Genomic DNA, 27,983 nt, shown 5'->3' on the forward strand with positions numbered 1-27,983 from the left:
AAAATGCTTGAAATAAGAAATAAGTTAATATAAAAAAGGTAAGAGCACGTATCTCATTATCTGTATCTGTTCAACCAGCTGAACAGAGTGATGTGATATGTGAGTTGGTTGAGTTGGTGAACCTCAAGCTTATGATATTTACATGTTTTGTTCTACAACATAAAACACATCATTACACGTCCCGCAATTTAATTATAAAGCTCTTAACATTATGCGGTGGCTATCAAGTGGCTAAATGAGACTACAGAAACGTCGCTGACATTAAACGTCATCACAGCGAACGTGGAGACTCATTCATCTATCTTTACAGGAAGACTTTAGTTACAAACTATTCTAACTTTAGCTTTCCAGCTTATACACTGATCAGTTTAAAGTCAGTACAGTAATTGTGTAGTAAGACTCTTAGTGGTGGTGACCTTTAAGTCATGTGACCCTGATGTGGTCTGTTCATCAACAACAACACAGACACCAGCTGGTGGTCTGCTCCAGGCAGAAGTATTTTAATTGACTTAAACATGATTTAAGCGTGATTAAAGTGAAAGACAGGAGGGATCTCTGCTCTCTGCAGCCCAGCAGTCCACCAGCAGGACTGTGTGAACACTGCTGACGGATCAAGGTCCGAGGAAGAAGAAGAAACAGCAGTCACACAACTCTCCTGCAGGCGAGGAGGAAACTTCCTGTTCACTGTCACTTTCCACTATCACTGCGGTGCACAGGAGCAGCAGGTCTGAAGACGTCCCGCCTCTGTTCTCTGACCCGGACCCGACGACAGACAGTCAGCTCTCAACTTCGGTGCAGAGAGGGGCGAGGTGGTCTGCAGCTGCACGCAACGATGATCCCCAACATCGGCCTGTGCTCCCAGTCCCTGCGGAACAGACGCGTTTTCTCCAGAGCTGTTAAGGTTTTACACACTCCGTGGACCCGTCAGACAGGATTACCTGCAGCAAGTCGGTGAGTCTGACACACAAACACACACATGCACATACACACACACACATGCACATACACACATGCATGAACCTGATGAACAAAGAGCATTGTTCAGTCGAGATCACTTTCACATTTAACTTAAAGGCGCATATGTTTATTGTATTATTTATTTTAAACTCTAGACAATGGTAATTCTTTCACCATACATGTGCATTTATCTAAAGTGAAACCTTTCCAGCTGGTTGCTTTCTGATTACTTCTCGATTGTATAACAAAGTCTACGCGTCTGCTCGTCATCTGGGATCATATATTTGTCTTGGCAGTAATGATGTTTACGAGTCACATTCCGTGTTGCGCAATCTCCTCTGGGAGTGTTCATTAAGAGACGTGGCTCAGCTGGTTTGTGGTTGTTCAAAGCAAAACATTAAAATCGTGGTAAATATTGTTGGCGTGAAAACTGCTGATGTTGAACCGCGGAAGGAAGAAAGGAAAGGGGAGGAGACCCCAGCAGCGCTGTGGTATGTCTCAGTGCAACACTTGGCTTTATGGAACATGTATGTAAAACTACTGCTGCACGGATTGAACTGTGCAGCTGTTCAGATTATTGTGTCCACCCCCTGCATTATTGTCATACCTTCATCAGTGAGTGGAGGCTCTCTGTTAGTGCTGAGTCCAGTGATGGAGAGTAACTAAGTACATGTACTCAAGTACTGTAGCCTACTTTTGAGGTACTTATTTGCTACTTTACACTTTCACTCCATTACAAGGCAAATGTTGTACTTTTTTCTCCTCTACATCAATTTGTGGACACAGTTTATTGTTATTTTTTTAAATGATTAAAATCAAAATCAGAAAAATGCTGACTATCAGATCTGATCATCATGATCATACAGTAAAAACTAATTATGAAAAAAATACTATAATTTACTTTAAAGTGTACTTGTCAAACTTAAATGTATTTTATATCACATACAGATCCCCCTCGTATGTGTGACTTCACTTTTACCAAAGCAATAATTTAACACAGTATTACTTTTACTTGAGTTGGACTTATTCAGAGTCAGTTTTATGTAACACAGGAATGAAAATGACAAATAAAGTCATTTATTTCCAATAAATGAGTACAAACAATAAATACAACAACAGCAGCATCAGCGTTAGTAATGAGGTGTACTTGAGAACATCTTTTTTGGGGGATACTTTACTGGAGACTGGCTCTCCCAGTCTGAACCACTGCTGCACAGCTACTTAGCTAACTAGCTGAGGCAGCTACAGTTAGCAGCAGTTAGCAGCTACTCTGGTGAGTTGCTGCCATCTATTTAGGTATGCATTTGACAGATGGCCAGTTCTTCCATAACACACCTTTTAGATAACTGTTTTAGTCCCATAAAAGTAAAATCACCCATTGTTTATCAAAATGATAAAAGAGAATTAGAGAGAAGTCAAAAATGAAAGCTTTTTTTCTCCCCTTTCCTGTACGTTTACTGAGCAGGGATGTGGGATGAGACAAGCAAAAAAAAAAAAAAAAGGCCTCGAGTTATATTTCAACCAAAGACTTGTAGTCTCATGATCTCGCCCGTTTAGTCGGACCAGGAATGTTGAGGTCTACTGTACTGGGTCACATCAACATCAGCAGAGAAGGCAGACAGCTGTGGCCAGGGCCCCAGACCCCGAGGGGCCCCTTAAGGCACCATGAAGATTACTTTGTCACTGTTATGTGATCCTGAGGTCCCGTCCTGAAGAGAGACCATGTGTCTTAAACATTTAAATATTTCCGTTGATGTTGCTGCTATGATGTTCATCTCAACAAATGAATTACTTTTCTAATCCTTCAAAAATAATGTTCAGTTATTTCTTGATAGATGGTTCCAGATGTGTTTTTTCGTTCTTCTGTTTTCCCATAAAATATTTTTGTCACTACACCTCAGCGTTGCCGAACACAGAAACAGAGGACAATTCCTGATAATGTCAGAATCATGACAGTCATCTACTTTAAGTCAGAGAAATCATGTTTTAGCTGGCTTCAAAAAGTAGACTACTACAATACCCATGAGCCTCGGCTGCCATTGCCATGGAGAAACTAGTCAGAGGCTGAATCAGAGCAAACTGTCTCTCCCTGGCATAATTTTCAAAATGTTGAAGTCAGATGGCTGTTTCTAAACAAAATGCAACTTGCAAATAGGAGTTAACCTTTCACACAACGTGTCTATCTATACAAGCTTGTATCTTCGACTTTTGCTTAATAAAAAAAAAAAAGAACTAAAAGATCTCCAATTGTGCGTAATATAATTTTTGTCCGTGTTCATGATGCAGATTCCGGTAGTTTAGGTCATTTGGTGTCATAGTCCACTTTTTAAAAAAGGGTGGGGGATGCAGCAGATGAAGAAAAAAACAAAGAAATGAAACAACAAGGTTTTAGGTCAGAGGAGAGAAGTTTGTTTAGGTTGCAGTCAAGTAGCAGGGGGGCGCCATCTTGGGTCTCGCACTGTCTCGTGTGAGTTGCGCTCACAGTTGCACAGTGTTGCCATATCCTGCAAGGAAAAACAAGCAACCACATCTACAAGCTCAAAAGAAGGCTCTAAATGAATGAAATAATGGAAATAAAAAAATTAATTGAAGCATAAAACAGGAGAGCTTATTCAATACGTGAAAGGAGACGTCACTGGATCAATTTATGTGTGAATTTTTTTGCATTACTTGCATGGCCTTTGAGTGGGCTTCACCGCATCCAAAGCATGGCCCGTAGTCACTAACATTCAGAGAATTGACCAGATTTTTTATATATATATTTATATTTATTAGATAGATTGAATTACATTAATGATCTCAGACTGGGAAATTATTTAATTATTAAATTATTTAGCGCCTGTCCTTTTCTCATTTTTACTTGAGTAAAGAAGTTGAATCAACACTTTTACTATAATCAGTGTCACATGAGCGTTCCATATCCTAAAAATACATGTTTTTAATTTTAAGAACTACATTTTTTTTTCTGTAGTCATTCAGTTGTTTTACATCACAGTATTACATCACAGGTGACATCACATGTGCACCTGCTTTGATCTAAGGTCAAAGACATTCCGGAACCTGATGAAAGAGAGTTCCATATTCAAAATTCTGCACCTGCTTTGATCTAAGATCAGAGACATTCTACTTGATGAAAATTCCCATGGTTGCTTCTGAATTTATCAATCAGTTGCGTTCAGGTTAGGATAGAGGAAGGACACACATTGAGGAAGTAACATTAGTTACCATCACAGTGAGGACACAAGTGACTTACACTGCGTTGACAAAGTAACATTCGAGTTACCATCACAGTGAGGACACAAGTGACTTACCCTGTGTTTAGAAAGTATTTTACAACATCTTACAGCAAAAATGTCTGTCTCATCTTCAACATCAGGTAATGCAGACATGATGAGCTACGGTTCTGAAGATTCTATAACAGTTGTCCCCCGGGACACCTATGGTTTCTTGCTGTCCCCGGACGATGATGGTCTTGAGCCATTCATCAATAATTTCTTTGAAGGAGACACAGGGTCTTACAATGCGTACAAGACTAAGGCAGACAAAATTAAGCCAAGAGAGACATTTCCGGTGGAGAACAATGACATTCTTGTCAGCAACTCAACACGTTATCTGGTAATGGACTTTATTGGCGGGGGATCTTTTGCCAAAGTTGCCAAGTGTCTCAATTTAACAACTTGTTATACAGTGGCAGTAAAGATCTACACACATAAGGAAGAAGACTTAATTCAGCAGGCGGTGGACACCCTAGAAGTCACCAGGGCTCTTGATCCAGACAAACACAACATAGTAAGATTCATGGAAAGTTTCAGGTTCAACGGCCTCTCTTGTCTAGTCTTCGAGATCCTTGACATGAGTCTTTATGACCTGATTATTGAGAGGGACCAAACGCCATTGAGACTTAATGAAATTCGCCCTGTGATTCACCAGCTCCTGGTAGCATTTGATGCCCTGAAGGGTATCGGCATGATTCATGGAGACTTACAACCTGAAAATGTAATGCTGGTCAATCACAAGGATCAGCCCTACAAGGTGAAGCTCATTGAATTTGATAAGGCAATTCCAGTGAACTTGTTAGAGGTTGGGGATGTATTGCAGGCTGGTGAATACAGGGCTCCAGAGGTCATGTTGGGCCTCCCATTGTCTGAAGCAGTTGATATGTGGTCAGTTGGATGTGTCATGGCAAGTATGTGCCTTGGTCAGCACCTCTTCCCGGGAGAATGTCCATACCATTTGATAGAAACTGTGGTGCAGATGCTGGGTCAGCCAGAGGACCACTTGCTGAATGGTGGAACATACAGCTGGCAGTACTTCAGAAAGGAGGAGGGCTCCACCAGTCCAGGGTGGAAACTGAGATCCCCAGAGGAATTTGAGGAGGTAACGGGTCACAAACCCCAGCCCTCTTGGAATTTTTTCGACACGTTCATGGATTTGGAGGAAGCAGTCCAAAGATGTCAACCAAGCAGAGACGCTCTTGAGTATGAAGATACAATGGTATTTTTAAACCTCCTAAAATCATGTCTACATCTGGATCCTAGCAAGAGAATCACACCAAAGGAAGCCCTAAAGCACCCCTTTATTACAATGACTCACCTGCTAAATGAAACAGAGACTCCCTCATATGTAGTTGAGGCCCATCAGTTCATGGCTGTTTGCCCTACGTACCATCCAGATGAAGCAGACGATTCTCTCACCCACACTGAAACTGACATGGAGTCAGACCTTCGAGCTTTCAAAACTGATTTACAGAGAGTTTCATCTTCTGCCAGTTTCTGTGAAAAAGATTTATTAACTGAGAGTTTCAGTGGTTACAATGGCGATATTGAGAGTTTCAGTGATGATTCTTCAGACATGGAGAATTATACTGGTCAACATTCAGGCACTAGGTGTTTCAGTGGTAGCAATACAGACATTGAGACAGAATCAGACACCAAGGGTTCCTATCATAGAGGCTTTTTTAACAAAACACAGAGAGATCAATCTCCTGTCGGTGACACTGGAGACTTGGACACAGGACCTTACAATGCATACAACAGGGAGGTAGACAATATTAAGCCAAGAGAGACATTACAGGTGCAGAAGAATGACATCCTTGTCAGCAACTCAACACGTTACCTGGTAATGGACTTTATTGGCGAGGGATTTCTTGCCAAAGTAGCCAAGTGTCTCAATTTAACAACTTATTATACAGTAGCAGTAAAAATCTACACACATAAAGAAGAAGACTTAATTCAGCAGGAGGTGGACACGCTAGAAGTCACCAGGGCTCTTAATCCAGAGAAAAACAACATAGTAAGATTCGTGGAAAGTTTCAGGTTCAACGGCCTCTCTTGTCTAGTCTTTGAGATGCTTGACAGGAGTCTTTTTGACCTGATAATTGAAAGGGACCAAACCCCATTGAGAATTAATGAAATTCGCCCTGTGATTCACCAGCTCCTGGTAGCATTTGATGCCCTGAAGGGTATTGGTATGATTCATGGAGACTTACAACCTGAAAACATAATGCTGGTCAATCACAAGGATCAGCCCTACAAGGTGAAGCTAATTGACTTTGGTCTGGCGATTCCATTGAACCTGTTGAATGCTGGGGACACAGTGCATCCTTGTGGTTACAGGGCTCCAGAGGTTCTGCTGGGCCTCCCATTGTCTGAAGCTGTTGATATGTGGGGAATTGGATGTGTCATGGCATGTTTGTGCCTTGGTCAGCACCTCTTCCTTGGAGACTGTCCATACCATTTGATGGAAACTATGATGCAGATGCTGGGTCAGCCAGAGGACCATTTGCTGAATGGTGGAACATACAGCTGGCAGTATTTTAACAAGGAGGAGGGCTCCAGCAGTCCAGGGTGGAGACTGAGATCCCCAGAGGAATTTGAGGAGGTAACAGGTCACAAACCCCAGCCCTCTTGGAATTTTTTTGACACATTCATGGATTTGGAGGAAGCAGTCCAAAGATGCCAACCAAGCAGAGACGCTCTTGAGTATAAAGATACAATGGCATTTTTAAGCCTGCTAAAATCATGTCTACATCTGGATCCTAGCAAGAGAATCACACCAAAAGAAGCCCTAAAACACCCCTTCATTACAATGACTCACCTGCTGAATGGAAAAGAGACTCCCTCATATGTAGTTGAGGCCCATCAATTCATGGTTGTTTGCCCTACGTATTATCCAGACGAAGAAGATGAGGATTGGACTGGACCTCAAAATGCATACAACATTGAGGCAGGCAATATTAATCAAAGCAGGACATTTCAGGTACAGAAGAATGACGTACTCTTCAGCAACTCAACCCATTACCTGGTAATGAACTTCAATGGAGAGGGAGCTTTTGGCAAAGTTGCCCAGTGTCTCAATTTATCAACGAATGAAAGGGTAGCTTTAAAAATCCACACACAGAATGAAGAACATGTCATTCAGCAGGAGGTGTATATGCTAGAAGCAATCAGGGCTCTTGATCCGGAGAAAAACAACATTGTAAGATTTGTGGAAAGTTTCAGGTTCAATGGCCTCTCTTGCCTAGCTTTTGAGATGCTGGACAAGAGCCTGTGGGACCTGATGAAGGAGAGCTGGACACCACTGAGACTGAATGAAATTCGCCCTGTGATTCACCAACTACTAGTAGCATTTGATGCCCTGAACAGTATTGGTGTGATTCACACTGACTTGAAACCTGATAACATAATGCTGGTCAATCACAAAGATCAGCCCTACAGGGTGAAGCTGATTGACTTTGGTCTGGCGACTCCAGTAAACATGTTGGAGGCTGGGGACACAGTGCAGCCTATTGGATACAGGGCTCCAGAGGTCATGTTGGGCCTCCCTTTGTCTGAAGCTATTGATATGTGGGGAGTCGGATGTGTCATGGCATTTCTGTGCTTTGGTCGGAACCTCTTCCCTGTAGACTGCCCATATCATTACATGGCAACTATGGTGCAGATGCTGGGTCATCCAGAGGACCACTTGCTGAGTGCTGGAATACAAAGCTTGAAGTATTTCAGCAAAGGAGAGTGTTCCACCAGTCCAGGGTGGAGACTGAGATCCCCAGAGGAATTCGAGGAGGTAACAGGTCACAAACCCCAGCCCTCTTGGAATTTTTTCGACACATTCATGGATTTGGAGGAAGCACTCCAAAGATGCCAACCAAGCAGAGACGCTCTTGAGTATGAAGATACAATGGCATTTTTAAGCCTCCTAAAATCATGTCTACATCTGAATCCTAGCAAGAGAATCACACCAAAGGAAGCCCTAAAACACCCCTTCATTACAATGAATCACCTGCTAAATGGAAAAGAGACTCCCTCATATGTAGTTGAGGCCCATCAGTTCATGGCTGTTTGCCCTACGTATTATCCAGACGAAGAAGATGAAGATTCTATAAAAGTTGTCCCCCGGGACACCTATGGTTTCTTGCTGTCCCCAGATGATGATGATGGTTATGAGCCAGTAATCAATCTTTTCATTGATGGAGACTCGGAAGATTTGGACACAGGACCTTACAATGCATACAATAGTGAGGCAGGCAATATTAATCAAAGCAGGACATTTCAGGTACAGAAGAATGACGTACTCTTCAGCAACTCAACTCATTACCTGGTGATGAACTTCAATGGAGAGGGAGCTTTTGGCAAAGTTGCCCAGTGTCTCAATTTATCAACGAATGAAAGGGTAGCTTTAAAAATCCACACACAGAATGAAGAACACGTCATTCAGCGGGAGGTGTATATGCTAGAAGCAATCAGGGCTCTTGATCCGGAGAAAAACAACATTGTAAGATTTGTGGAAAGTTTCAGGTTCAATGGCCTCTCTTGCCTAGCTTTTGAGATGCTGGACAGGAGCCTGTGGGACCTGATGAAGGAGAGCTGGACACCACTGAGACTGAATGAAATTCGCCCTGTGATTCACCAGCTACTAGTAGCATTTGATGCACTGAAAGGTATCGGCGTCATTCACACTGACTTGAAACCTGATAACATAATGCTTGTCAATCACAAAGATCAGCCCTACAGGGTGAAGCTGATTGACTTTGGTCTGGCGGCTCCAGTAAACATGTTGGAGGCTGGGGACACAGTGCAGCCTATTGGTTACAGGGCTCCAGAGGTCATGTTGGGCCTCCCTTTGTCTGAAGCTATTGATATGTGGGGAGTCGGATGTGTCATGGCATTTCTGTGCTTTGGTCGGAACCTCTTCCCTGGAGACTGTCAATACCATTGCATGGCAACTATCGTGCAGATGCTGGGTCAGCCAGAGGACCACTTGCTGAGTGCTGGAATACAAAGCTTTGACTATTTCAGCAAAGAAGAGTGTTCCACCAGTCCAGGGTGGAGACTGAAATCCCCAGAGGAATACAAGAAGACGACAGGTCTCACACCCCGGCTTTATTCCAATTTTTACGACAAATATAACTGTTTGGAGTTTGCATTTCAAAAATTCCATCCCAGCAGAGACAATATCGAGTTTACAGATTCAATTGCATTTGTAAGTCTTCTAAAATCATGTCTAGATCTGGATCCTAGCAAGAGAATCACACCAAAGGAAGCCCTAAAACACCCCTTCATTACAATGGCTCATCTGGTGAATGAAAAAGACACTCACGCATATGCATGTGAGGCCCATCAGTTAATGGCTGTTTGCCACATGGATCATTGAGATGAAGCATGGGATTTCCTCACCTACACTAAAACTGACATGGAGCTCAGAAATGACCAGCTTTTTGACTTAAATGATGGACTTGACACTCTAATGGCAACTGCCATTTGACCAGTTAGTATTGAAGGCGACAGGATGTGAGAATAGCACATTCTATTTCAGGTGACCTGCTCTAACAGGCCCAGAGACACTCTTGCTGCACATTTTTGATGCCAGAGAACTAATGTGTTATCTGAACATATGTCTTTGACATTCAGTAGGGCAGCATTGTGGCTCAGTGGTTAGCACTGTCGCCGAACAGATGCCATGCTGCTCTGGGTTTTCTCCGGGTGCTCCGGTTTCTCCCACATCAAACAGAAAAAAAAAAAATGAATGTCTTAACATTCAGTAGGGCAACATGGTGGCTCAGTGGTTAGCACTTTCACCTCACAAGGTCCTAGGGCCTTTTGGCGTAAAGATTCAAAGACCTTTAAATGTCTTTGACATGAGCCACAATGCTGCCCTACTGAATGTCAAAGACATATGTTCAGATAACACATTAGTTCTCTGGCACTGAAAATGTGCAGCAAGAGTGTCTCTGGGCCTGTTAGAGCAGGTCACCTGAAACAGAATCTGCTATTATCGCGTCCTGTCGCCTGGATGTCTTTGAATATCAAAGACATTAAGTAGAGTAACATGGTGGCTCAGTGGTTAGCACTGTCGCCTCACAAGGTCCTCGGGCCTTTTGGAGTAAAAAACAAATGGGTTTTCTCCGGATGCTCCGGTTTCTCCCACATCAACAATTTAAAACTTTAATATAATAGAAAATTCAAATCAATTCAATAAAAGATGTCAATAAAAATTCAAACATACAGTTTTTGTTGAGAATGCTTGCAATGTTAATTATGGAATATAGCATTTATATTGAAGTTGTTCCAAAAGCTTTGCAGTTAACAAAAGTAGCCAAAAAAAGAATTACTTGGTTGCAGGACTAAGGTGCAACATGCACAGCCATCAAAGTATTGCTACAGCAAGATTCAGCATAATTTCTTTCTCTATGGGCAAAAATTCTTAGATGTAATGGTAAAGTTGGGGTTTTAATAGACTTAGACAACTTTATTCATCCTTTTGGGAGGTTCCCTCAAGGAAATTGAAGCTCCATGTCACACACACCACCGTTACATATAGAGGATCAAGAAAGAAAAGACACCAAGGTACCCGACACCCATATAAAGATAGAAAACCAAATACAATATATACATGTAAAACTGTACAAAGGTACACAGTATCTGCTATGGTTCTGTTATTATTGCACATGGTACATGGTAATACATTGATTGGAAAGAGTAGCTATCAGATCATTTTTATTTACATACATACATACATACATACATACATACATACAATTTTTATTTACATACATATTTTAGTTCTTGAACACAACTGCAGTCTCTAATCTGTCTTTAAATTGTGAGGTGACTGCAATTATTTTGGTTCTATCCTGTTTTCTACTCTAGCAAAACATACCTCTGCCATTGAGGTTTATATAACTAATCTTCTGCAGAGCTTCCTTTCTTCTTGAACACTTGCTGAGCAGTATGTTGATTAAGGAACCATCATGTTGACAAACAAAGCATATTATTGCTACCCTTAAAATGATTAAATCTTATAGGAATGTTTTCCGACATTCTGTAATATTTCCTAGTTCTGTACAATCCTGTAACTAAGTACTCAGAGACTTAAACAGAGATGCTCTCACAAGCGGAAGAAAACAGTAAAAAAAACAACAACAAAAAAACATCAATAGCAATCATATATTCAAAAATGAAATGTGAGTAACTCTTTCATCTGTCTGATGGTAAACATTGAGAGAGAAAGAAAATAATGACAGGGACAGCTGATTCTTTAAAAAAAGTGAATAAAGACAACTTGTTAGCAGTGTTTCAGAGTGTGTTGATATTTGTATGTGAAGTTAACGAGGCTAGCTCAACATAATTAGCCGTCATTGCGCTACCTGGCTGGCTATACAACTTAATAGTTAGCTTGTTGTTGATTGGCAGCATTGCCTTCAGCCTCAGAAACCTTTCTATCTACTTTTTTTGGTTTACATTTTAATTGTGTCCAATTTCTAAAGTGTTATTATGCTTCTGTATTTTATATTTTATAGTTCACAAAGCCCAAGTAATGTTAGAGAGAATATCAGGATATAAACTATGATGTGCTTATGCCAAAATAAATTTAAATTAAATAGAAAGGTAGATAAAAAAAAAAAAAAAATGAAATTCACCTTGCATTTGTAACTGCATTAACACAAGTCACTTCAGCCCTGTATTAAACATCACTAACTTTCATTAGTTTGCTTTTCTTTTTGCATCATAAAGATACAAATGTTTGCAGTCCTGTTTCACCCGATCTCCGACACAATAACACGTCTCTGCATGATTGCATTAGTGACTGTTAGGTGATAAGTGGAATTATCTAGGACTATTAGTTCAGCAAACGATAAGTTGATAACAGTGTTGCAACAGTCTATCCACTGAGCAGCATCGGATGATGAGTCTTTGCAAGGGATTTAAGTGGAAACACCAGGGTTGGAACATGGCAGAACTGCGAGCAGAGGTAAACAGAGTCACAATGACCAATTGATGAAATGTCAGTAAGAAAATAATGAAAATAGTTTAATCTCTGACACGTCGTGAAGGGGACAGACGTGATAATCAACAGGAAAATGGAAAGGGACCTACAATTCAAAGTGGTAGTACACTATATTCATATTTGAATTGATTTACTATTCAAACCTCCCATCTGTGCACACATATTCAGAACTGTGTTTGATAAGCTTTGTGCCCACAGTTGAAAAAATGTCCTCTAACTCCTGTTTCCCTGCAGTGGCATTCATGTGGACTCTCCGCCCACCATCCCGACTCTCACTACCAGCTATGCCCACGGCACGTCTTCCACAACGTTACTCCATTATACAGTGGGAGAGACCCTGCAGAGGGCTGTGGAGCGCTGGCCTGACAGAGAGGCCATGGCCTTTCTAGAACAAGGAGTTCGCAAGACCTTTGCAGAGTTTCAGCAGGATGTGAGTATACTGTACTGTGTCCAATAAATGTGCCTACCACCAAAGCCATCTTCACCATCTATATTAAGAGGATCAGAGTTCTTCCTTTACAAGAAACCTTTAGGTTGGACATTGCAAAGACTAAAAGCATAATATAAATTGCTGCATTTTTTTATTAATGGCCCCAAATCTTGGCTCTTGAAGCTTAACATGGGATTCTGCAGAAGAAAATTCCAATAGTTTTCAACTTAGATTTTGTTCTTATTCTGTAGCCCCTCTGACTGTAGGTCACAATAAGGATTTCACTGATCGAGTCCAAAAAAAGTAAACGCATAAAAGAGCCTCCTGGGTTAACTGCATAGGGTTCTACATACATGGCATCCAGACAGTTTGCCTCGTTACACATATAAGAATAAGACTTCTTTTTAAAAATAGTATAATTCCACTTTGAGGTTTTGATATTGGCCACTTCTGGGTGCCTTTAAGCAACTTAAAAATCTAACCATGCCTGAACATCTACAGTATACTGTATATTCAATGTTAATGTATAACAAAGCGTACTTTTGCATACAGTCTACATACAATTGGGACATGCTACTTCATCATGACAGCGCGCCTTGAACTTAGAACTCTTGCTTCTTTATCTGTTGCAGCCTTGACACAGTAAAATTATAGTACAACGAACATTGTACTTACACCAAAATGTGCTTTCATCTGTCATCTGCATCTTCAGCTATGTTGTGCTTTCTCATTATGTTCGTGTGACATGTGTGACATATATTTCGCTGTGCAGAGGGTTGTGGGTCAGAACAGCCAGAAAAGCATGCTGGAATGCATACTAAGATGTGACTGGAAATAGATACTGATATATATATATATATATATTGATACTGATATTTTTGACATACTAAATGTTTTTTCTGGCACACTAAATAATGCTTTACGACCCATCTAAAGTGAAGGACTGGACTCATTCCTGACTCCACCTGCACTACCTGTTCCACAGCGTAAACTCCAAACCTGTAATTCTTTTTTGCACCTGGACTCACTCAAGCATCTGGGAAGGAAAGCGCTGTATACCAACCTTAAACTTAATTTTGCTTACTGCAACAGTCTCCTCCCCTGTGCCTGTGAAAACCAACCAAGTCATCCTTTGGACAAATTAATGATTAACAGATAACATGCAGTCCCAATGTGTAAAAGTGCACACATGCATTAAAGTGTTCTACTTAAGTTGATCAAAAAAAAAAATCAGGCTGCGGTGAATTAACAAACCTGCATATTATTTTGCGTTCTCACACTTGTCAGTAAAGCTCATACATACGGTAAGACTCAGTATGAAAACTTCAGAAAGTAAAAGTTGGATTTCTTCTCACTACTGACGCTTCATATCCCGACCAGTTCACACACATGAGTAACGCATTAAGCACAAAAACGAGGAACTTTACTCTTAACAGAGTGTGTTTCAGCTCAAGCATTATTACCCAAAAACTAAAAGCAGGCAACGCTGAACACGGAGTCAGGATCATTATCCCAGCAGAACAATGCTGCCTCATGTGAGAATGGCATAATAACGTAACAGCAAACGGAGTTAATCCGCCTCACGCCCTGTTTTTGGCTGGATACACATTTTATATGGATATTCACTTGTCAGACCCAAAGCTGGAAGTAACACATTTACCCCTGGACTGTGTTTTAGCGTAATAAACAAATTGTTTTGTATTTTTACTCCCGTCTGCATGTTAATCTACATCAATTTGCAAGAGAACAGGTTTGTCTGTTCAACTTCCTACAAACATTCTGAAATGTTCTGTTTAATTGCAGACTTACAGAGGGTAGTCTAAAGGGTCACTGTAGCTTTAAAAGAAACCCTTTTCACTTTGAGTATTCGTAGTAGCAAGAAAAACACAGCTGTCACCAATTACAGTAACCGCATGTGTTCCTTCTTGAGAGTAACTTGCACGCCCAGTCCTGTTTGCTCTGTCAACTTTCACCCAGTAACCTGAAGAAGCCGTGCACGTGGAATCCAGGAGCGAGACCTCGCAAACCCAAAGCGAGATCACAGGTTGATGTCGTTAACCTGACACAGAGGCTATCGGCAGACTATATTGAGATAAAAGATAACACTCTTTAACTGATGATCCGATGATGAACTCACCTGAGATCTGCACACACTGATAAATACTGGGTTAAAGTTGACCCAGTGTGGGATCGATGTCGCTATGAAATACTGACTTAATTTTACCCAGAAAACCACCCAACAGGAGGGTTTGCATTCAAGCTCACGCTGGTCAACACCTCTCTGCGTGTGTTCTTAAAATTAGAAACTGTATCTTCTTCACCTCCATTCAGCGCAAACCTGATAAATCTTCTCTGTCTCTGTGATGTGTGCAGGTGGATAAAGCTTCAGCCGGGCTTCTGGCACTCGGACTGACGAAGGGAGACAGGCTCGGCATGTGGGGACCCAACACTTATGAATGGATCGTGTTCCAGTTTGCCACAGCCAAAGCTGGTATTATACTGGTGAGCATGTTTTAATATTGTCACATTTATAGACTGAATGAGTAATTATTATGTCTTTGTTTTAATGATCTTTTCATGGTTTTCACCACTCTACAGGTGTCTGTGAATCCAGCATACCAACTGCAGGAGGCTGAGTATGCATTGCGAAAGGTGGGTGACATTCACATACCTGTATTTACTGTTGTGACCACACAGAAGACTGCATGACATTAAGGTGAATCCTCTGCTTCTGTTTCCGCAGGTCGGGTGTAAAGCCATAGTGTGCCATTCACAGTTTAAGACTCAGAAGTACTGCGACATGCTGAGACAGATTTGTCCAGAGATCGAGTCGTCCAGCCCAGGAGGCATCAAGAGCGCCAGGTACTGCTGCGTCACCTGTAGCGTTACAGTCCTAACTTTGCACCATTATGTTATAAAGCACTGCAAAACACATGGAAACGTGACAAATGTCTTATTTGTTTGACAGAGGACGTAAAAGTCTTCCAGCTGTCAGTTCCCTCAAAGATCTGGGGCTCGTTAGGTAGTTGAACCGTTACATAAAAGACTTGAACAACCAAATTAAGGATGAAATAAACTAAAGGTTCCTCTGACTCTCTTAACTGCAACATGGTTGAGTTTATGGTGGTAAATATAAAACAACCGAATAAAAGAATAAATGAATCGTCAGAAGATCTCTCAGCCACAACATAGTTCGTCTAACCATAACAACTACTTAAAATAAGTGTAAAGTTAATTTCAAGTCGAACTGTAAAGTTATTATTTGTTGTTATTTTTGTTATATTATTTCCTGTAACTAGTGATCTGTTTTTTTTTTTTTTTGCCAGAAAAGAGAGGTCATCATATTTTTATGGACCTCCTCACCAGATTTCTTGAATTAATTGGTGCAATTTCCCTCCACATCTGTTGTTTTCCCTTTGCTGTTGTTTGCAGATTAAATTTACTTTACGTAATGTGCATTCTTTTATTATAGTCTTCCTGATGTGCAATCTCTTTTTCTTTTTAACAGTTCCAGAATTACCAGTTCTGTTATCTTTCTTTTGCCCCCAACAAACCAAACAACAATCTCCACGGAGGCTTTAGAACAAAATGCAGGAAACGCCTCAACAATTCTTCTCAACTAATGTTTTACTGGATTCTCTGCATAAATCCCTCAGCCAAAGAGAAATAAAGCCTTATGTGTCATTGAAAAAGTCTAAGTGTTTTGTGCATCCAGACCTTTCTGTTAGTCAAAGGTGGAATATGTGTTTTTTTCAAAGTGAACTTGACGCAAAGGATTCACACAGATTATCTTTATCTGCTGCTGTAGATTGCTGTTGTGAATGCGAGTGTGACTCTCTGGGCCTTAAATAGCTTTTCTTCCTCTCCTTTCATGGTATGTGAAAAATGTCTTGGGTTGTGCCGCTGGGGGAATTTGAACTCTCTTGACATGCAGAGAAAGATTCACTCAGTTTGGCTTACAGGATACATGCATTGAAGGGAAACTCTACTACTCTACTTTAACATAAAGAGACAAACCTGTCTAATATTACAGTGAAGCTTAAAGCTCCTGGGATATAAAGCATGACCCAGACTTGTTTAACTAGTTTTGTCTCCCCTCAGACTTCCAGACCTCCGCTCTGTGATTGTTCTGGATAGTCTGCAACCAGGAATGTTTCATTTTGATGACGTGATGCAGGCAGGCAGCAGCCAGTACGTCCAGCAGCTTCAGGATCTGCAGAAGAAACTCTCCTGTGACGACCCAATAAACATCCAGTTCACTTCGGTAATCATTGCATATTTGCCTCTGACCTGAATGGTTAGGGTTACGTGAGGGGTTAACACTAAGCTATGTGAGCTGAAACATGTTTGTCATTTGAGTGTTAAGGTGTGGCTGGCTTTTTCTTCCTTTCTCTCTGGACGTCTTGTTTTTCCCCCTCCTGGGGAAACAACTGAGAACATCTGCATTCTGGAGTATACATTATACGAGTATAGCTCCTAATCTGAAGAGTGAACAGTGAAACCTTTTACATGTTGGTACATGCAGAGACAATTTTGGACAATGCCAAAATAACTAATGGCAAAGTTCAATCAATCTTAATTCCCAAAAAGTTGTGTGAACCCCGTCCCATCCTTTTTTTTTTTTTTCATGAATAATTGAACCTTTTGAAGACGCCTCTTTCACATTGAACCACCTGTTACCAATGAACCTGTTCACCTTTGGAATGTGCCAAACTTCAAGTAGAGCCAAAAAGATGTTAAAGTTATATGATAACAGAAACTTAATCAGAAACTCTTTTGATAATCAGTTACCCAGATAGCACATGTACCGTACTTCTTGCAGATGTTGGCTCAACAAATAGAAGATGCAGTGAGAGCAGCGTATGATAATTTAAAGGATGTTGTCGCTACGGACCAAATGCCAACGTCTTGCCTCCGTCTTCCCAGTTAGAGAGCACGCAGCCTTCCTGTGTCTTTCCAGCATAACTTGTGCCGATGTCTGTCATTTGTCATTTTTCAAGCAAACATGCTAAACATTCACTTGTTCGCACTCTCATTATTGTGATGGTTTGCTGCTTGTCTTTGTTTTATATCATTATGATCTGAATAACTTTTTGAGATGACTCAGAGAACTGTATATATAAAAAAAGATACTGGACAGAGTTCTTACAGTGAAGTTATAGTTCAGTATCTAACCTAACACGGCTACCATTCACAGGTAAATCTCTTTCTGAGCTGTATTTACACAGACTGAAACATCTGTTTATAAGGTCACTGACTGTCTGTTGGCTTCACTGTGTTTAGAGAGCAATAACAGAAGCCTGTCAGAGTAACCATCACATGCTGAATTAAACAATTTGACTGTCTTTCTAAATAAAGTCATTTATTTTTTAATGTTTTTTTTTTTTTTACCAGGGCACGACTGGGGCTCCAAAGGGTGCTACCTTGTCTCATTTCAACATCGTCAACAATGCCTACACTGTAGGCAAAAGAGTGGGATACACATGGAGGGTGAGCGTCAACCTGCACGAATAATCACGATTAGTTTTTGTGAGAGATTTTAAAGATTTGGAGGAAGAAAGTCAGAAAATATTGAGAGGTAGATGAACACACTGTCTATTCTATAATAAGGATCCATGTATGTTTGCCTCTGTTTTACCTACACTTGAACTGAATCTGTCTTAAACGAATACATGTTCATGAGTCACGCTCTACAATTTTGACCATTTCATCCCCTGATTTGGTCCAACAGCCCCACACTCGTGTGTGTCTACCTGTGCCGCTGTACCACTGCTTCGGATCTGTGGGTGGTGGGATGTGTATGGCCGTGCACGGCATCTCCCTGGTGTTTCCCTCTGCGGGGTACGACGGAAAGGCCAACCTAGCAGCTATGGAGAGTGAAAGGTAATATCACCATAGATCTGGTGTGTTTCAGATAAGATTTTCACTTTTAACATATTATTAGGCTTCATATATTTATCTATTCCTATTTAAATTGTTTTCTTCAGACAGTCTTTTCTATGGTCAAATAATAAAGCTTTAATATATAATTTTTTTGTACATAAATATGTCATTTACCAAAGAGGTAAGTTGCTGGAAAAGCTCAAAAATTGACCTTTAAAAAATGCTTGGAAATTTGACCGTGGAAAAAGTCCAGTAACTCTGGATTTGTGAGAAATGTGCTTGGAACTCTCTGTACCCTGTAATACCCTGGAACAAAGGATTAAGTGTGCACAGAATGTCCAGTAATTACTGTTAATTCTGGAACAGTATTGTGCCACAGGGGTTTCAGATCTGCAGACTGTGTGCTTTTCACACATCTCACATTTCCTCAGATTACATGTTGGACTAATTCAACTGCGAATTGCAAACAAAAAGCAGAGTGAAAGGAAAAATGCACATGAATGAATGAGCATATTTATTGTACTTGGATATAAATCCATTTCCTGCATCTGCAACTTCTATCAGTTTCTTAAAAGTTTGCAAAGGACATGAACTATTGTGACACATCTGGCAGACTGTGAGAATGTGAGGTTGAGCATTGTGGGCTGATTCATGGTAAATCTGCAGAGTCTGTTAAGCATTAGTGTCACATCCTGCGACACTTCCTGAGTGGGATCAAATATCACATGGTGCTCTGTCGGTCAGGGTCAAGGAGAAGTAACTCATCTGCTTCCCCCCCTTTAGGATTACATAAAATACATAATATAAATGCAAACTTGTCTCTGGGCATTTGGTGTAAAGTGGTAATAGAAGTGTTCTGAGTTTTAATTTTAAAACACAGACCAATAAAACCACAATAAAAACCAGATGTCTGGACACGTTTTTGCAGGTTTATGTCGTCAGTGAAGACGCTCTGCTGATTCCTAAACTTTTCCCTCACAGGTGCACCTTCGTCTACGGCACCCCCACCATGTATGTTGATATGATCAACCAACCGGATCTGGCGAAACATGACCTGTCATCCGTTCATACAGGTGATACAAAGAAGCGACCATTTTAATGACTTGATGCCTTTTTATCCTGCGTCTCCTGGATTACAGGTGATTTCACAGGTTGCACGATCCTCTGTTTTGTTTTTGTGCTGTAGGCATCATGGCCGGTTCTCCTTGTCCTCCAGAAGTTGTGAAGCAGGTCATCTCCGTAATGGGCATCAAGGGAATCACAGTGAGTGGATCTTGCAAATATACAAACCAACTGATCAAAAACTCTGCTTTAGTTTTACGGAGTGATTTAAGGGTGCGATTCAGGTTCCACACACTAGGGAGAGACAGATGCTTAGAGAAAAGGCCGATAGATTCAGAGCGGGAACATCAGTTGTTACCGACCTCTCTGCTTAAGGGACTCTTTTCTGTCATTGGTTAAGTGACTTATTTTGTGGATATTTCATTTTATATTCAATAACCGTTCATAACACCTGATAAACTGTACAATTAGCCCGAATATTAAACAAAATAACTGCAGAAGATTTGTATAAAACAAGCCAATCAGGTGGAACGAGGATTTCCTGAGAATATTGAAGCAGAGATGCGTTTTTCTGATATTATTAGGACTTTTTTTTTTTTACAATTCTCTGTCAGTGATATACCTTTCTATTTAACAATCATTCATATTAATAGGCTGCTTTTTTGACAAATTCAGTGTTTTCTTCTCCCTGACACCTGACAATTGTTCTGTTTGCTGTTTGGTTGTCTGAAGGCAAGACACGACTTGGCAACATTTTATCATTACCATTATTAATAAACGGTAAGAATCAAAGTTCATAACCTCAGTTTAAAGTGTTACTAGTTATACAAACAATTAAGTGCTTTATTTATCATTAAGCAATTGTAAAAGTTTATAAGCATCAGTTACAACTTTATAATGGCCCTCCATATAATGTTTATACTTAAACTACACTACAATTACAAAGTATTTTTAACTTCAGTCACAACTTTATAATAAAAAAAACTGCTTAATAAATGGTTTATACTATAAACTATAAATTTTTAGAATGTGGTACTTGGCGATCTAGAGATTTGAGGCTCTGTATCTTGTATCTTTAATTAAAGTTACATCTCAATGATACTTAATCTTTGAAAATAACAATTTCAATTAGTTAAGTAATGCTGTAAATATAGGCCTACTGTACACAATAAAATAACACTTTCTTACACCTAATCAATAAGGCCTGGAGACCCCTGTGAAGTGTTTTTGACCCCAGTGTGGTGAAGCTTTTTTCCTTCATATCCAACATCAGACATCTTGAACACGTATTTTTAATCAAAAACAGAAGTCTTGGTTGTGTAAAATGTTTATTGGATGTGAGCTTTTGTTAACACTTCCAAAAGTCCAGGAAATATAGAGATATTGAATAAACATAAGAGATGCATAAAGTCAACAAGTCAGTGACGCTTATAGCTGGTGTGCAAGAAACGGTTCCTCCAGTTGAAGTATTAATAAAATAATAGGTACGTTACAAATAATTTGTATTTAGTAAAGACACAATGACTCTTTATAACATAGTCAACTATCCTTGAGTTCTTTTTTGTGTACATTCTTAGCAAAAATGAGCTAAATTCAGTTGTATAGATCTTTGTGATGTTTATATACCTTCATACAGGGAAAATGGCACCAAAAGACAAATACAACTTGGACACTGTATGCATTAATCCATCTGTTAATTGTCTCTGGAATCTCTCGGATAATCAGGTCTTCAGTCGCTGTGTCCGTCTCGTCTTCACTTTAACTTTCTTGGATGTTTTCACAAAATAGAAAACGGGGTAAAGAGTGTAATTGTCTGAAATTTGGAGGATGTTTCAATAATTTCTAGTAGTCGATAACAACCAGAATAAAGGAGCGTCATGTATTTTAGACACTTCATTTCCGCTTTGTTAATAGATCAAATGATTGTGTAATGTGACACTAGGATGATGCCGCTGCTCTACTGAGCTTTTTAGCCTCTTTTAGCTTGTTTAGCATGTTTTTTTGTTAAGTTTCTCTCATTAGCCTTGTTTCCAGCACACAGTGGAACATCAGCAGCTGAAGAACCAGGTATTTCATTCAGGTGTTAGTTGAACCAATATATCTAAAAGGAGAGTGAACATTGAAACACAGCTCCAAATGAATGATCAAGTTTCTACGTTTGTCCCACTGCCCCCAAGTGGACAAAAATATATGGATCTAGTTTGACATTTTGGGAAGAATTAGTATTTGCTTTCTCATCAAGAGTCAGATGAGAATATTGATACCAGATTAGCCCGCCATTGGAAACCGCTACAGGAAACAACAATAACCACCTCTGAGCTAACGACCTAACAACCTGCAGACTGGAAATGGCTGTAGGGTACGAATCTAAACAAGCTAGCAGCTCTTACCTTTTCTTTTGCATGAATTTAGCATTGTAATGGCAGGGCTCGCCTCCCCTACATACCAAACAAGTCTTCCTGAAAATTGCAAAGGCATTGTCACTGCTTTCCTCGGGTTTAGTGCCTCGTGAGAAAATTGTGATTCTCTGAGCATTTTTTTCTCCTATAGCAGCAGAACTTTTGCAAGACTAATGCCAGACTGCCGTTGTTTGATACCAGGCACAGCTCCCATAAAACGGCAACTTGACATCTGTTTACTTTGTTTTTTTTTTTTACAGAATAAAGGTGGAGGTGTTCATAGGCAGATTGTGTTCCCTTTCGGCAGATCCAGGCTTGCTGTTTCCAGTATTTATGCTAAGCTAAGCTAAGACATGAGATTGGCATCAATCTTCTCTTCTTACTGTGTGCAGCAAAGCAAATAGGCAAATTTCCCAAAATGTAGAACATTTATATTTGAGCTCATCTGATTTGACTTAATCTCATTTTAATGCTAAACATGACGGTGAAACTTTTTTGTATTTCTTTTTTCATACACTTATCTCTACGGTACTGAATGCATTAGAAAAAGACAAAACATAGACCCTTCAATCCCTTTTTTTTTTAGTCTTGCATTTACTCAAACGCATCCTTTGTTTTGGTGTTTACCTGAAACATTTCCACTTCATACATAAGTCTTCATCTTTGATATAAATGAATGAAAATGAAAGGTCTGTAAAGCTCTTCATGTGTTTGTGTGTGTGTGTGTGTGTGTGTGTGAGAAACAGACAGAGAGCATGTGTATCTACGTTTTGTCTGTGTTTACACTAGTGACAACATTTGGCAGACGGATAGATGGACAGTCTTGAAGTAGAACGAGTTAGCATTGCTTTCGTTGCATGTGCAGCCGGTCACCGGGACAGGCTCCTCCTCGGCGTCTCCTGTGGAAAAGACACAAAATCAGCAGCCAAATTAAACAGTCTGCCCTCCAACCAGAGACCCCATGACCCGGACTCGGTGTACTGGACCCCAGGGCCAACATGGAAAAGTTCAGACGGGGACGCGGGGAAGGACCAAGAGTTCTTGCGGTCAGGAAGAGAGAAGTGAAAAACAAAATCATGCAAAGCCAACTCTTCAGCCAATCCAAAACCAACTTAAACCTCATGTGGTGAAGCCTGAATTTAGCGTTGCATTGTACAGAAATCCAGCTGAAAACCCTTTAAATGAGACCATCAAAGGAGGGCTGTGATTTTAGGCCTAAATAGAGGTCATAGTGAGGAACTAAACTACACCTCAGGTATTTGCAAAGGTAGCGATCAGAGAGGGTGGACTTGAAAACATTTAATTTTAAAATTAACGGGTGAGGGTTCAAAAAGGTCAAGTGTCTCCAGTTATTTGGATCATAGATTTGGCTTTAGGATAATAACTTTAAAGCAGTTGTTTGACATTTTTGAAGATATACTTTCTATTCTACCGAGTTGTATCTGCCCCAGACTTGAGCCGGATCTGGTATACTCGGTTCACTCTTGACTGACATGTGGCCGCGCTATGGCCTGCTTGTGGAGAAGATCTGTCAAACAGGAGTGGACCATCATTCCATGTGGTACGTGGTACCGGATGAACGTGCCTGGTGAAGGCCAGATCTGGGCCACAACAGTTTTACAATCTGGGAAGTCAGAAATAGGCAATGCAGTAACAGACGCTTGCTTTACGCTCATCAGCAATGCCTAGTTTGAGAGTTTAGTCTCAGTTTTGTGAGTCTGAAGGACCAACAACCACAGCTGCCAAACTTGAACTATTCAAATCTGGACTGGCGACGCTCCTCTGTCAAAATGAATCATGAGCTCTCAGATTCGTCTGGTTCTGAAGTATGAATCTTATCTAACCCGCATGGAGGAAGAGAACAGGCATGATTCCCAAATATCAATCTAATCCTTGATCCTAATGATTTTCATGTGAATTTTATTCTTTGATCAGTTAATGTCAGTTTCTGCGATTTCTCCTGAAACACGATCGTATTCAGGATTGTTGTTTCCTGTCATGCCCTCGGCTTGCTCGGTGCCGGGTACCTGTGCAGCTGCGTGTTCAGTGACGAGTGCCCTTTTTGGTTCTCTTTTGCTTCACCCGGCAGCCACTGAAGGCGGTGCTGTCCCTGACTTGTTTTCCTTTCTGCTGAGGTGGAGAAGCACACACTGCATCTGGACGATTGCGGGTGGAGTCCATCCACCTGCGGGCAGAAGCCAAAAGATAAGGATGAGTCAGAGAGCTTGTGCTGGCTGCTTGGTCAGAGGGTTGGATTGTAGACAAAGAGTAGAAAATAATACACAGCCTGTTCGGTGATATTAAATATTAGTTTCACTCTGTTTTTGTGAAGACTACAAACAACTGCTACTGGATGGATTGCCATAAAGTTTTGTAAATGCACTGATCCTCTAAGGAAAGATGTTGAACATACCTGCGCAGTGGAGCTAGCTGGCACGTGCAGCTCCATGGGTTGTTGGAGAGGGTGAGGTTGGTGAGGGTGCCGATATCAAATCCTTTGGGAAGCGACCTCAGCCTGTTGTTGTCCAGGTGCAGCTCCTTGACCGCCGTCACGCCAGTAAACGCACCGTCAGTGAACTGGAAAAAGGAGAAAGCCAAACATGAGTTTTGTGTTTTTTGTGGGGGGTAAATGGCTGCAATTATTCAGCACTTTCATCCAAAGTGCCTTACATTTTTTTTTTATCTCATTCAAACACACCGGTGGCAGTAAGCTTCCATGCAAGGTGCTGCCCTCACCGCCTCTCACACCCATCCTTGTGTCTACAGGAGAAGGCAGACAGATGGACAGCGAGGGTATCCCGCCAGTGTTCCTCTGTCATGAAAGCCTCCTCTCATCCTTTCCCTTTTTGCGCCAACACTTATGTAAACACTGACAGTCGCTGCCCTTCTTTTCACCGCCTCTACTTCAAATGCATCTGCGAGGGCGCTAAAAGCTTCAGAGAGGTGCTAGATGAACCCATCAACGTCATGTCAAGCTGTGTCTCCCTCGGGAGGAAGAGGAGGGCGGACGGGAGAGGAGCTCGGCTTTGAAGGGCCGTTTTATGTGAGCGTGGAGGAGATGAAGCTGTTTGGAAATTTCCACTGTAGAGCAACAAGCAGCTCAGGGTATTTAGAAGCAATGGAAGATGGATGGCTTCCAGCATGGCTGAGGTGTTTTCACTCTTTCTGTCGTCTCCCTCTTTGGGCCGCTCCTTTGCCAGGAAGGCTCGCAAAGGGTCCAATTGTCCATTCAACCGGGGCGATGGCAAGCTAAAAATACTCCTCTTCATGCACTGTGGAACACCCTGCCTCTTGTTTACCTGTCTCCTAACCCCTCCTGACCTGTTTACAAGACCCTCCATGTGAGCAGAAAACCCACCTTGCTGAAAATAACACTTGTGTAATAATAATTAGACTCAGACATGCTTGGCTGAGGTCCAGCAAACAAAAACACTCTAAAAATACCCGAATTTGGCTGGAAAATAGTTTAATCTCCCCGGCCTCTCTGGCGGTCTCCTGCTGCTTCCACCTGGCTCTCACACAGTCGCAGCGTGAGAAGGTTGTTATTTTACGGTTTCCCCCTCTGGGATGCCTCCATACTGCGGCACAGGTACACTCAAATATTGGATTAACCCTAAGTATGAAGCAAATGTGCACTCAGGAATGTCTGAATAGTAGTGCGGTGCGGCATAGAGCTCGTACTGTACACACTCACACTGGAGCAGTGTGAGATCTGCACGGAGAGAAGGATGACTTACAGACTGATGTGAAAACATCTGTCTCATGTCTGACATCTGAACATCATTCCTTAAATTCTGTTGATGAAGACTGAAGTCCTGGATCAGGGTTACAAGCCGGACCTTCATGTTTATGGACACAACTAACGATCATATTCACATGCATCTGTCTGTTTATAAAATATCTTTCTTGCAAACTAATTCTGTTTTGCTGCATTTGAAGATGCTGCTCGTTTTACTACATGTGCATCATGAATAATAATACACATCTGTATTCAATAGACTGAAAAATGCTTCACTGAGACAGACGGGGGGGGGGAAGCAGTACTGTAGATTCAGCCACAAAAATATGTAAATGATGGCTGGTTATGTAATGAGTGTTGGCTGTGGACGAGGGGGGCGAGGCCATTCATGTGAATGTGCTGATGAAATATAGTCGAGACAGACCAAAACAAATAAACAAATATGAAGACAGACACACAGTACACAGAGCCCTTTTTTAAACATGTCATTCTGTCCTTTTTGTGCCATTTTAATCAATTACACCACTTGCATTTGATTCTTTTGGTAGATCTTTCTTGAAACACTTTTGTACACTGTATTTCTTCTGTTTCTATATCTTTTCCCTTTTATACACTTAATTGCAAACCTTTTACTGCTATTACACTGGTTTATTTTCTCTATATACGGCGAATGTTAATATAAAACTCGTGCAATGCTCCTTTTCCTACTTTTGTTGCTGTTTTTTTATGCACTGAAAGCCAAACTCTTGACTTGACTCGTCACTACTTTTGCAAAATACTGTACTATAATGTCCTTTTTTAATAGAGTATGAACAGAAACACTCAGTGTAGCAATGATGTATGACACTTTTTTTAATAGTGAAATCAGTTAATTGTTCCTTCCCTCTCAACTACATTTTAGGTGTTTTATTATTTAAAATCATGCTCAATCTGTCGAGTAAAAAACAACAAACACTGACCTTCTCCAGACCCATGTTGTCCAGGAATAGTTTTTCCATGTATCGCCCGAAGCTCTGGAAGGCGTTCTCGGGGATGGTCCTCATGGGGTTCTTCCCCAGCGTGAGTTCCTCCACCACTCTCAGTTTGCTCATGGCCGCGCTCGGGTAGGTGGACATCTTGTTCCTGTCCAGGTGGAGGATAGCGAGGTTCTCCACGTCGTCCAGAGAGCCCGGCTGCAGGGTCGTCAGCTCGTTCCCGCTCATGTGCAGCCAGCGCAAGTCTTTGGTGCCCTGAAAGGTCCCCGGGCGCAGCTCCCGCAGCTTGTTGTTGTTGAGCTGCAGAATAAAGAGGTTGATCATGGGGGAGAAGATGCCTTTGGTCAGGTCGCTGATCTTGTTCCCGTCTAGGTAGAGATAGGTGAGCTCGGTGAGGTCCTCGAAGGCGCCGGGCTTGACGCTGCTGATCTCATTGTTGGACAGGTAGAGGTAGATGAGCTTCTTCAGCCCCTTGAAGGCCTGGGATCCGATCTCCCGGAGCTGGCAGTGCTGCATGTGCAGAGAGATGAGCCCTTTGCTTTCGCTGAAGGCGCCTGTGGGGATGCTACCCAGGTTGTTCCTCTGCAGGTTCAGCAGGCGGGTGACTTCTGACACCTGGGGGATCTTCTTCAGCCCCACGCTGTCGCAGATGACGTGCTGCAGGTCACCGTGGCAGTGGCACAGGCTGGGGCACTGAGTCGGGGCTCCCTGCACCGCGGGGCCCAGGACCAGGAGGCAGGTCCCCAGCAACAACCATCTCACACAGTGCATGCTGACAAAAAGTCTGCTGAAGAAGGAGCAAAATCCTGTCAAAAGCCTCATAGAGAAGAACTCAAGAGGAAGAGAAGAAGAAGAAGAAAGTCAAGAGGCTGAGCTGAAGTGTGTTTGTGTTGAGAGAGAAAGAGGGAGAGAGAGAGAGAAGGAGCGAAAAGGTGAGTGACTGAGCAAAAGGTGGGCCGAGACGTTCACTTTGAGAGGAGGATGGCCCGTCAACAGAACACACAGCTCTATTTATAACATTTACTTGGGGGGAAAAAAAAAACGAGGAGGGCTTGCCAGGGTGTTGGAGTGAGAGGTTTGCAAGAGGAAGTCAAGTGTCTGTGAGAATTTAACCCTAAATGAGCAGGAAGACGACGCAGCGGGAGAACTCAGCCGCTCTGCTGCTTTGAACACGAACCAAGGACCGATGTTGTGACAGTCGACTTGCAGCTGGACGCGCAAATAAATCATAAGAGGAAAAGCTGCATGTTCTGTCC

The 27,983-nt window shown here is 41.5% G+C and overlaps 3 protein-coding genes and 1 long non-coding RNA gene across 5 annotated transcripts in view; 2 read left to right on the forward strand and 2 right to left on the reverse strand.

Annotated features, from left to right (window-relative positions):
• Positions 1-832: 832 nt before the first annotated feature.
• Positions 833-27,983, forward strand: part of acsf2 (acyl-CoA synthetase family member 2) — a 31,410-nt gene continuing 4,259 nt past the window's right edge. Inside the window, exons 1-10 of one of the 2 annotated variants that reach the window (XM_030400005.1) lie at positions 833-951; positions 12,475-12,670; positions 15,044-15,172; positions 15,269-15,322; positions 15,414-15,532; positions 16,772-16,934; positions 18,065-18,160; positions 18,402-18,553; positions 19,535-19,626; positions 19,740-19,816. In XM_030400005.1, coding sequence (XP_030255865.1) covers positions 833-951; positions 12,475-12,670; positions 15,044-15,172; positions 15,269-15,322; positions 15,414-15,532; positions 16,772-16,934; positions 18,065-18,160; positions 18,402-18,553; positions 19,535-19,626; positions 19,740-19,816 — 1,197 coding nt within the window. Of the gene's footprint in view, positions 952-12,474; positions 12,671-14,584; positions 14,715-15,043; positions 15,173-15,268; positions 15,323-15,413; positions 15,533-16,771; positions 16,935-18,064; positions 18,161-18,401; positions 18,554-19,534; positions 19,627-19,739; positions 19,817-27,983 lie in introns of those variants that run through there. The other variant, XM_030400007.1, reaches the window with a different exon arrangement.
• Positions 2,082-3,956, reverse strand: LOC115571028 (uncharacterized). Its single transcript, XR_003981865.1, has 2 exons — positions 3,628-3,956; positions 2,082-3,461 (listed from the first exon to the last, which is right to left on the reverse strand). It is a non-coding gene; the product is annotated as an uncharacterized LOC115571028 (long non-coding RNA).
• LOC115571020 (uncharacterized) lies at positions 4,114-9,655 on the forward strand. Its single transcript, XM_030399999.1, has one exon. It carries the CDS (start codon positions 4,309-4,311, stop codon positions 9,604-9,606), a length of 5,298 nt encoding a protein of 1,765 aa, XP_030255859.1. The 5' UTR covers positions 4,114-4,308; the 3' UTR covers positions 9,607-9,655.
• chad (chondroadherin) lies at positions 20,925-27,969 on the reverse strand. The gene is made up of 4 exons (XM_030400008.1): positions 26,713-27,969; positions 24,428-24,591; positions 24,042-24,199; positions 20,925-22,913 (listed from the first exon to the last, which is right to left on the reverse strand). The coding sequence occupies exons 1-3, from the start codon at positions 27,547-27,549 to the stop codon at positions 24,058-24,060; spliced, it is 1,143 nt and encodes a 380-aa protein (XP_030255868.1). The 5' UTR covers positions 27,550-27,969; the 3' UTR covers positions 20,925-22,913; positions 24,042-24,057.

This window comes from Sparus aurata, chromosome 20 (genome assembly GCF_900880675.1).
Source record: "Sparus aurata chromosome 20, fSpaAur1.1, whole genome shotgun sequence".
Classification (NCBI taxonomy): domain Eukaryota; kingdom Metazoa; phylum Chordata; class Actinopteri; order Spariformes; family Sparidae; genus Sparus; species Sparus aurata.

Coding starts and splice junctions, on each gene's coding strand:
- chad (XM_030400008.1), bottom strand. CDS start 27,549: ATGAGGCTTTTGACAGGATTTTGCTCCTTCTTCAGCAGACTTTTTGTC. Junction 24,592..26,712: donor ACAACATGGGTCTGGAGAAG/GTCAGTGTTTGT, acceptor TCCTTTTTCCAG/TTCACTGACGGTGCGTTTAC. Junction 24,200..24,427: donor CAGCTAGCTCCACTGCGCAG/GTATGTTCAACA, acceptor TTCTGCCCGCAG/GTGGATGGACTCCACCCGCA.
- LOC115571020 (XM_030399999.1), top strand. CDS start 4,309: ATGTCTGTCTCATCTTCAACATCAGGTAATGCAGACATGATGAGCTAC.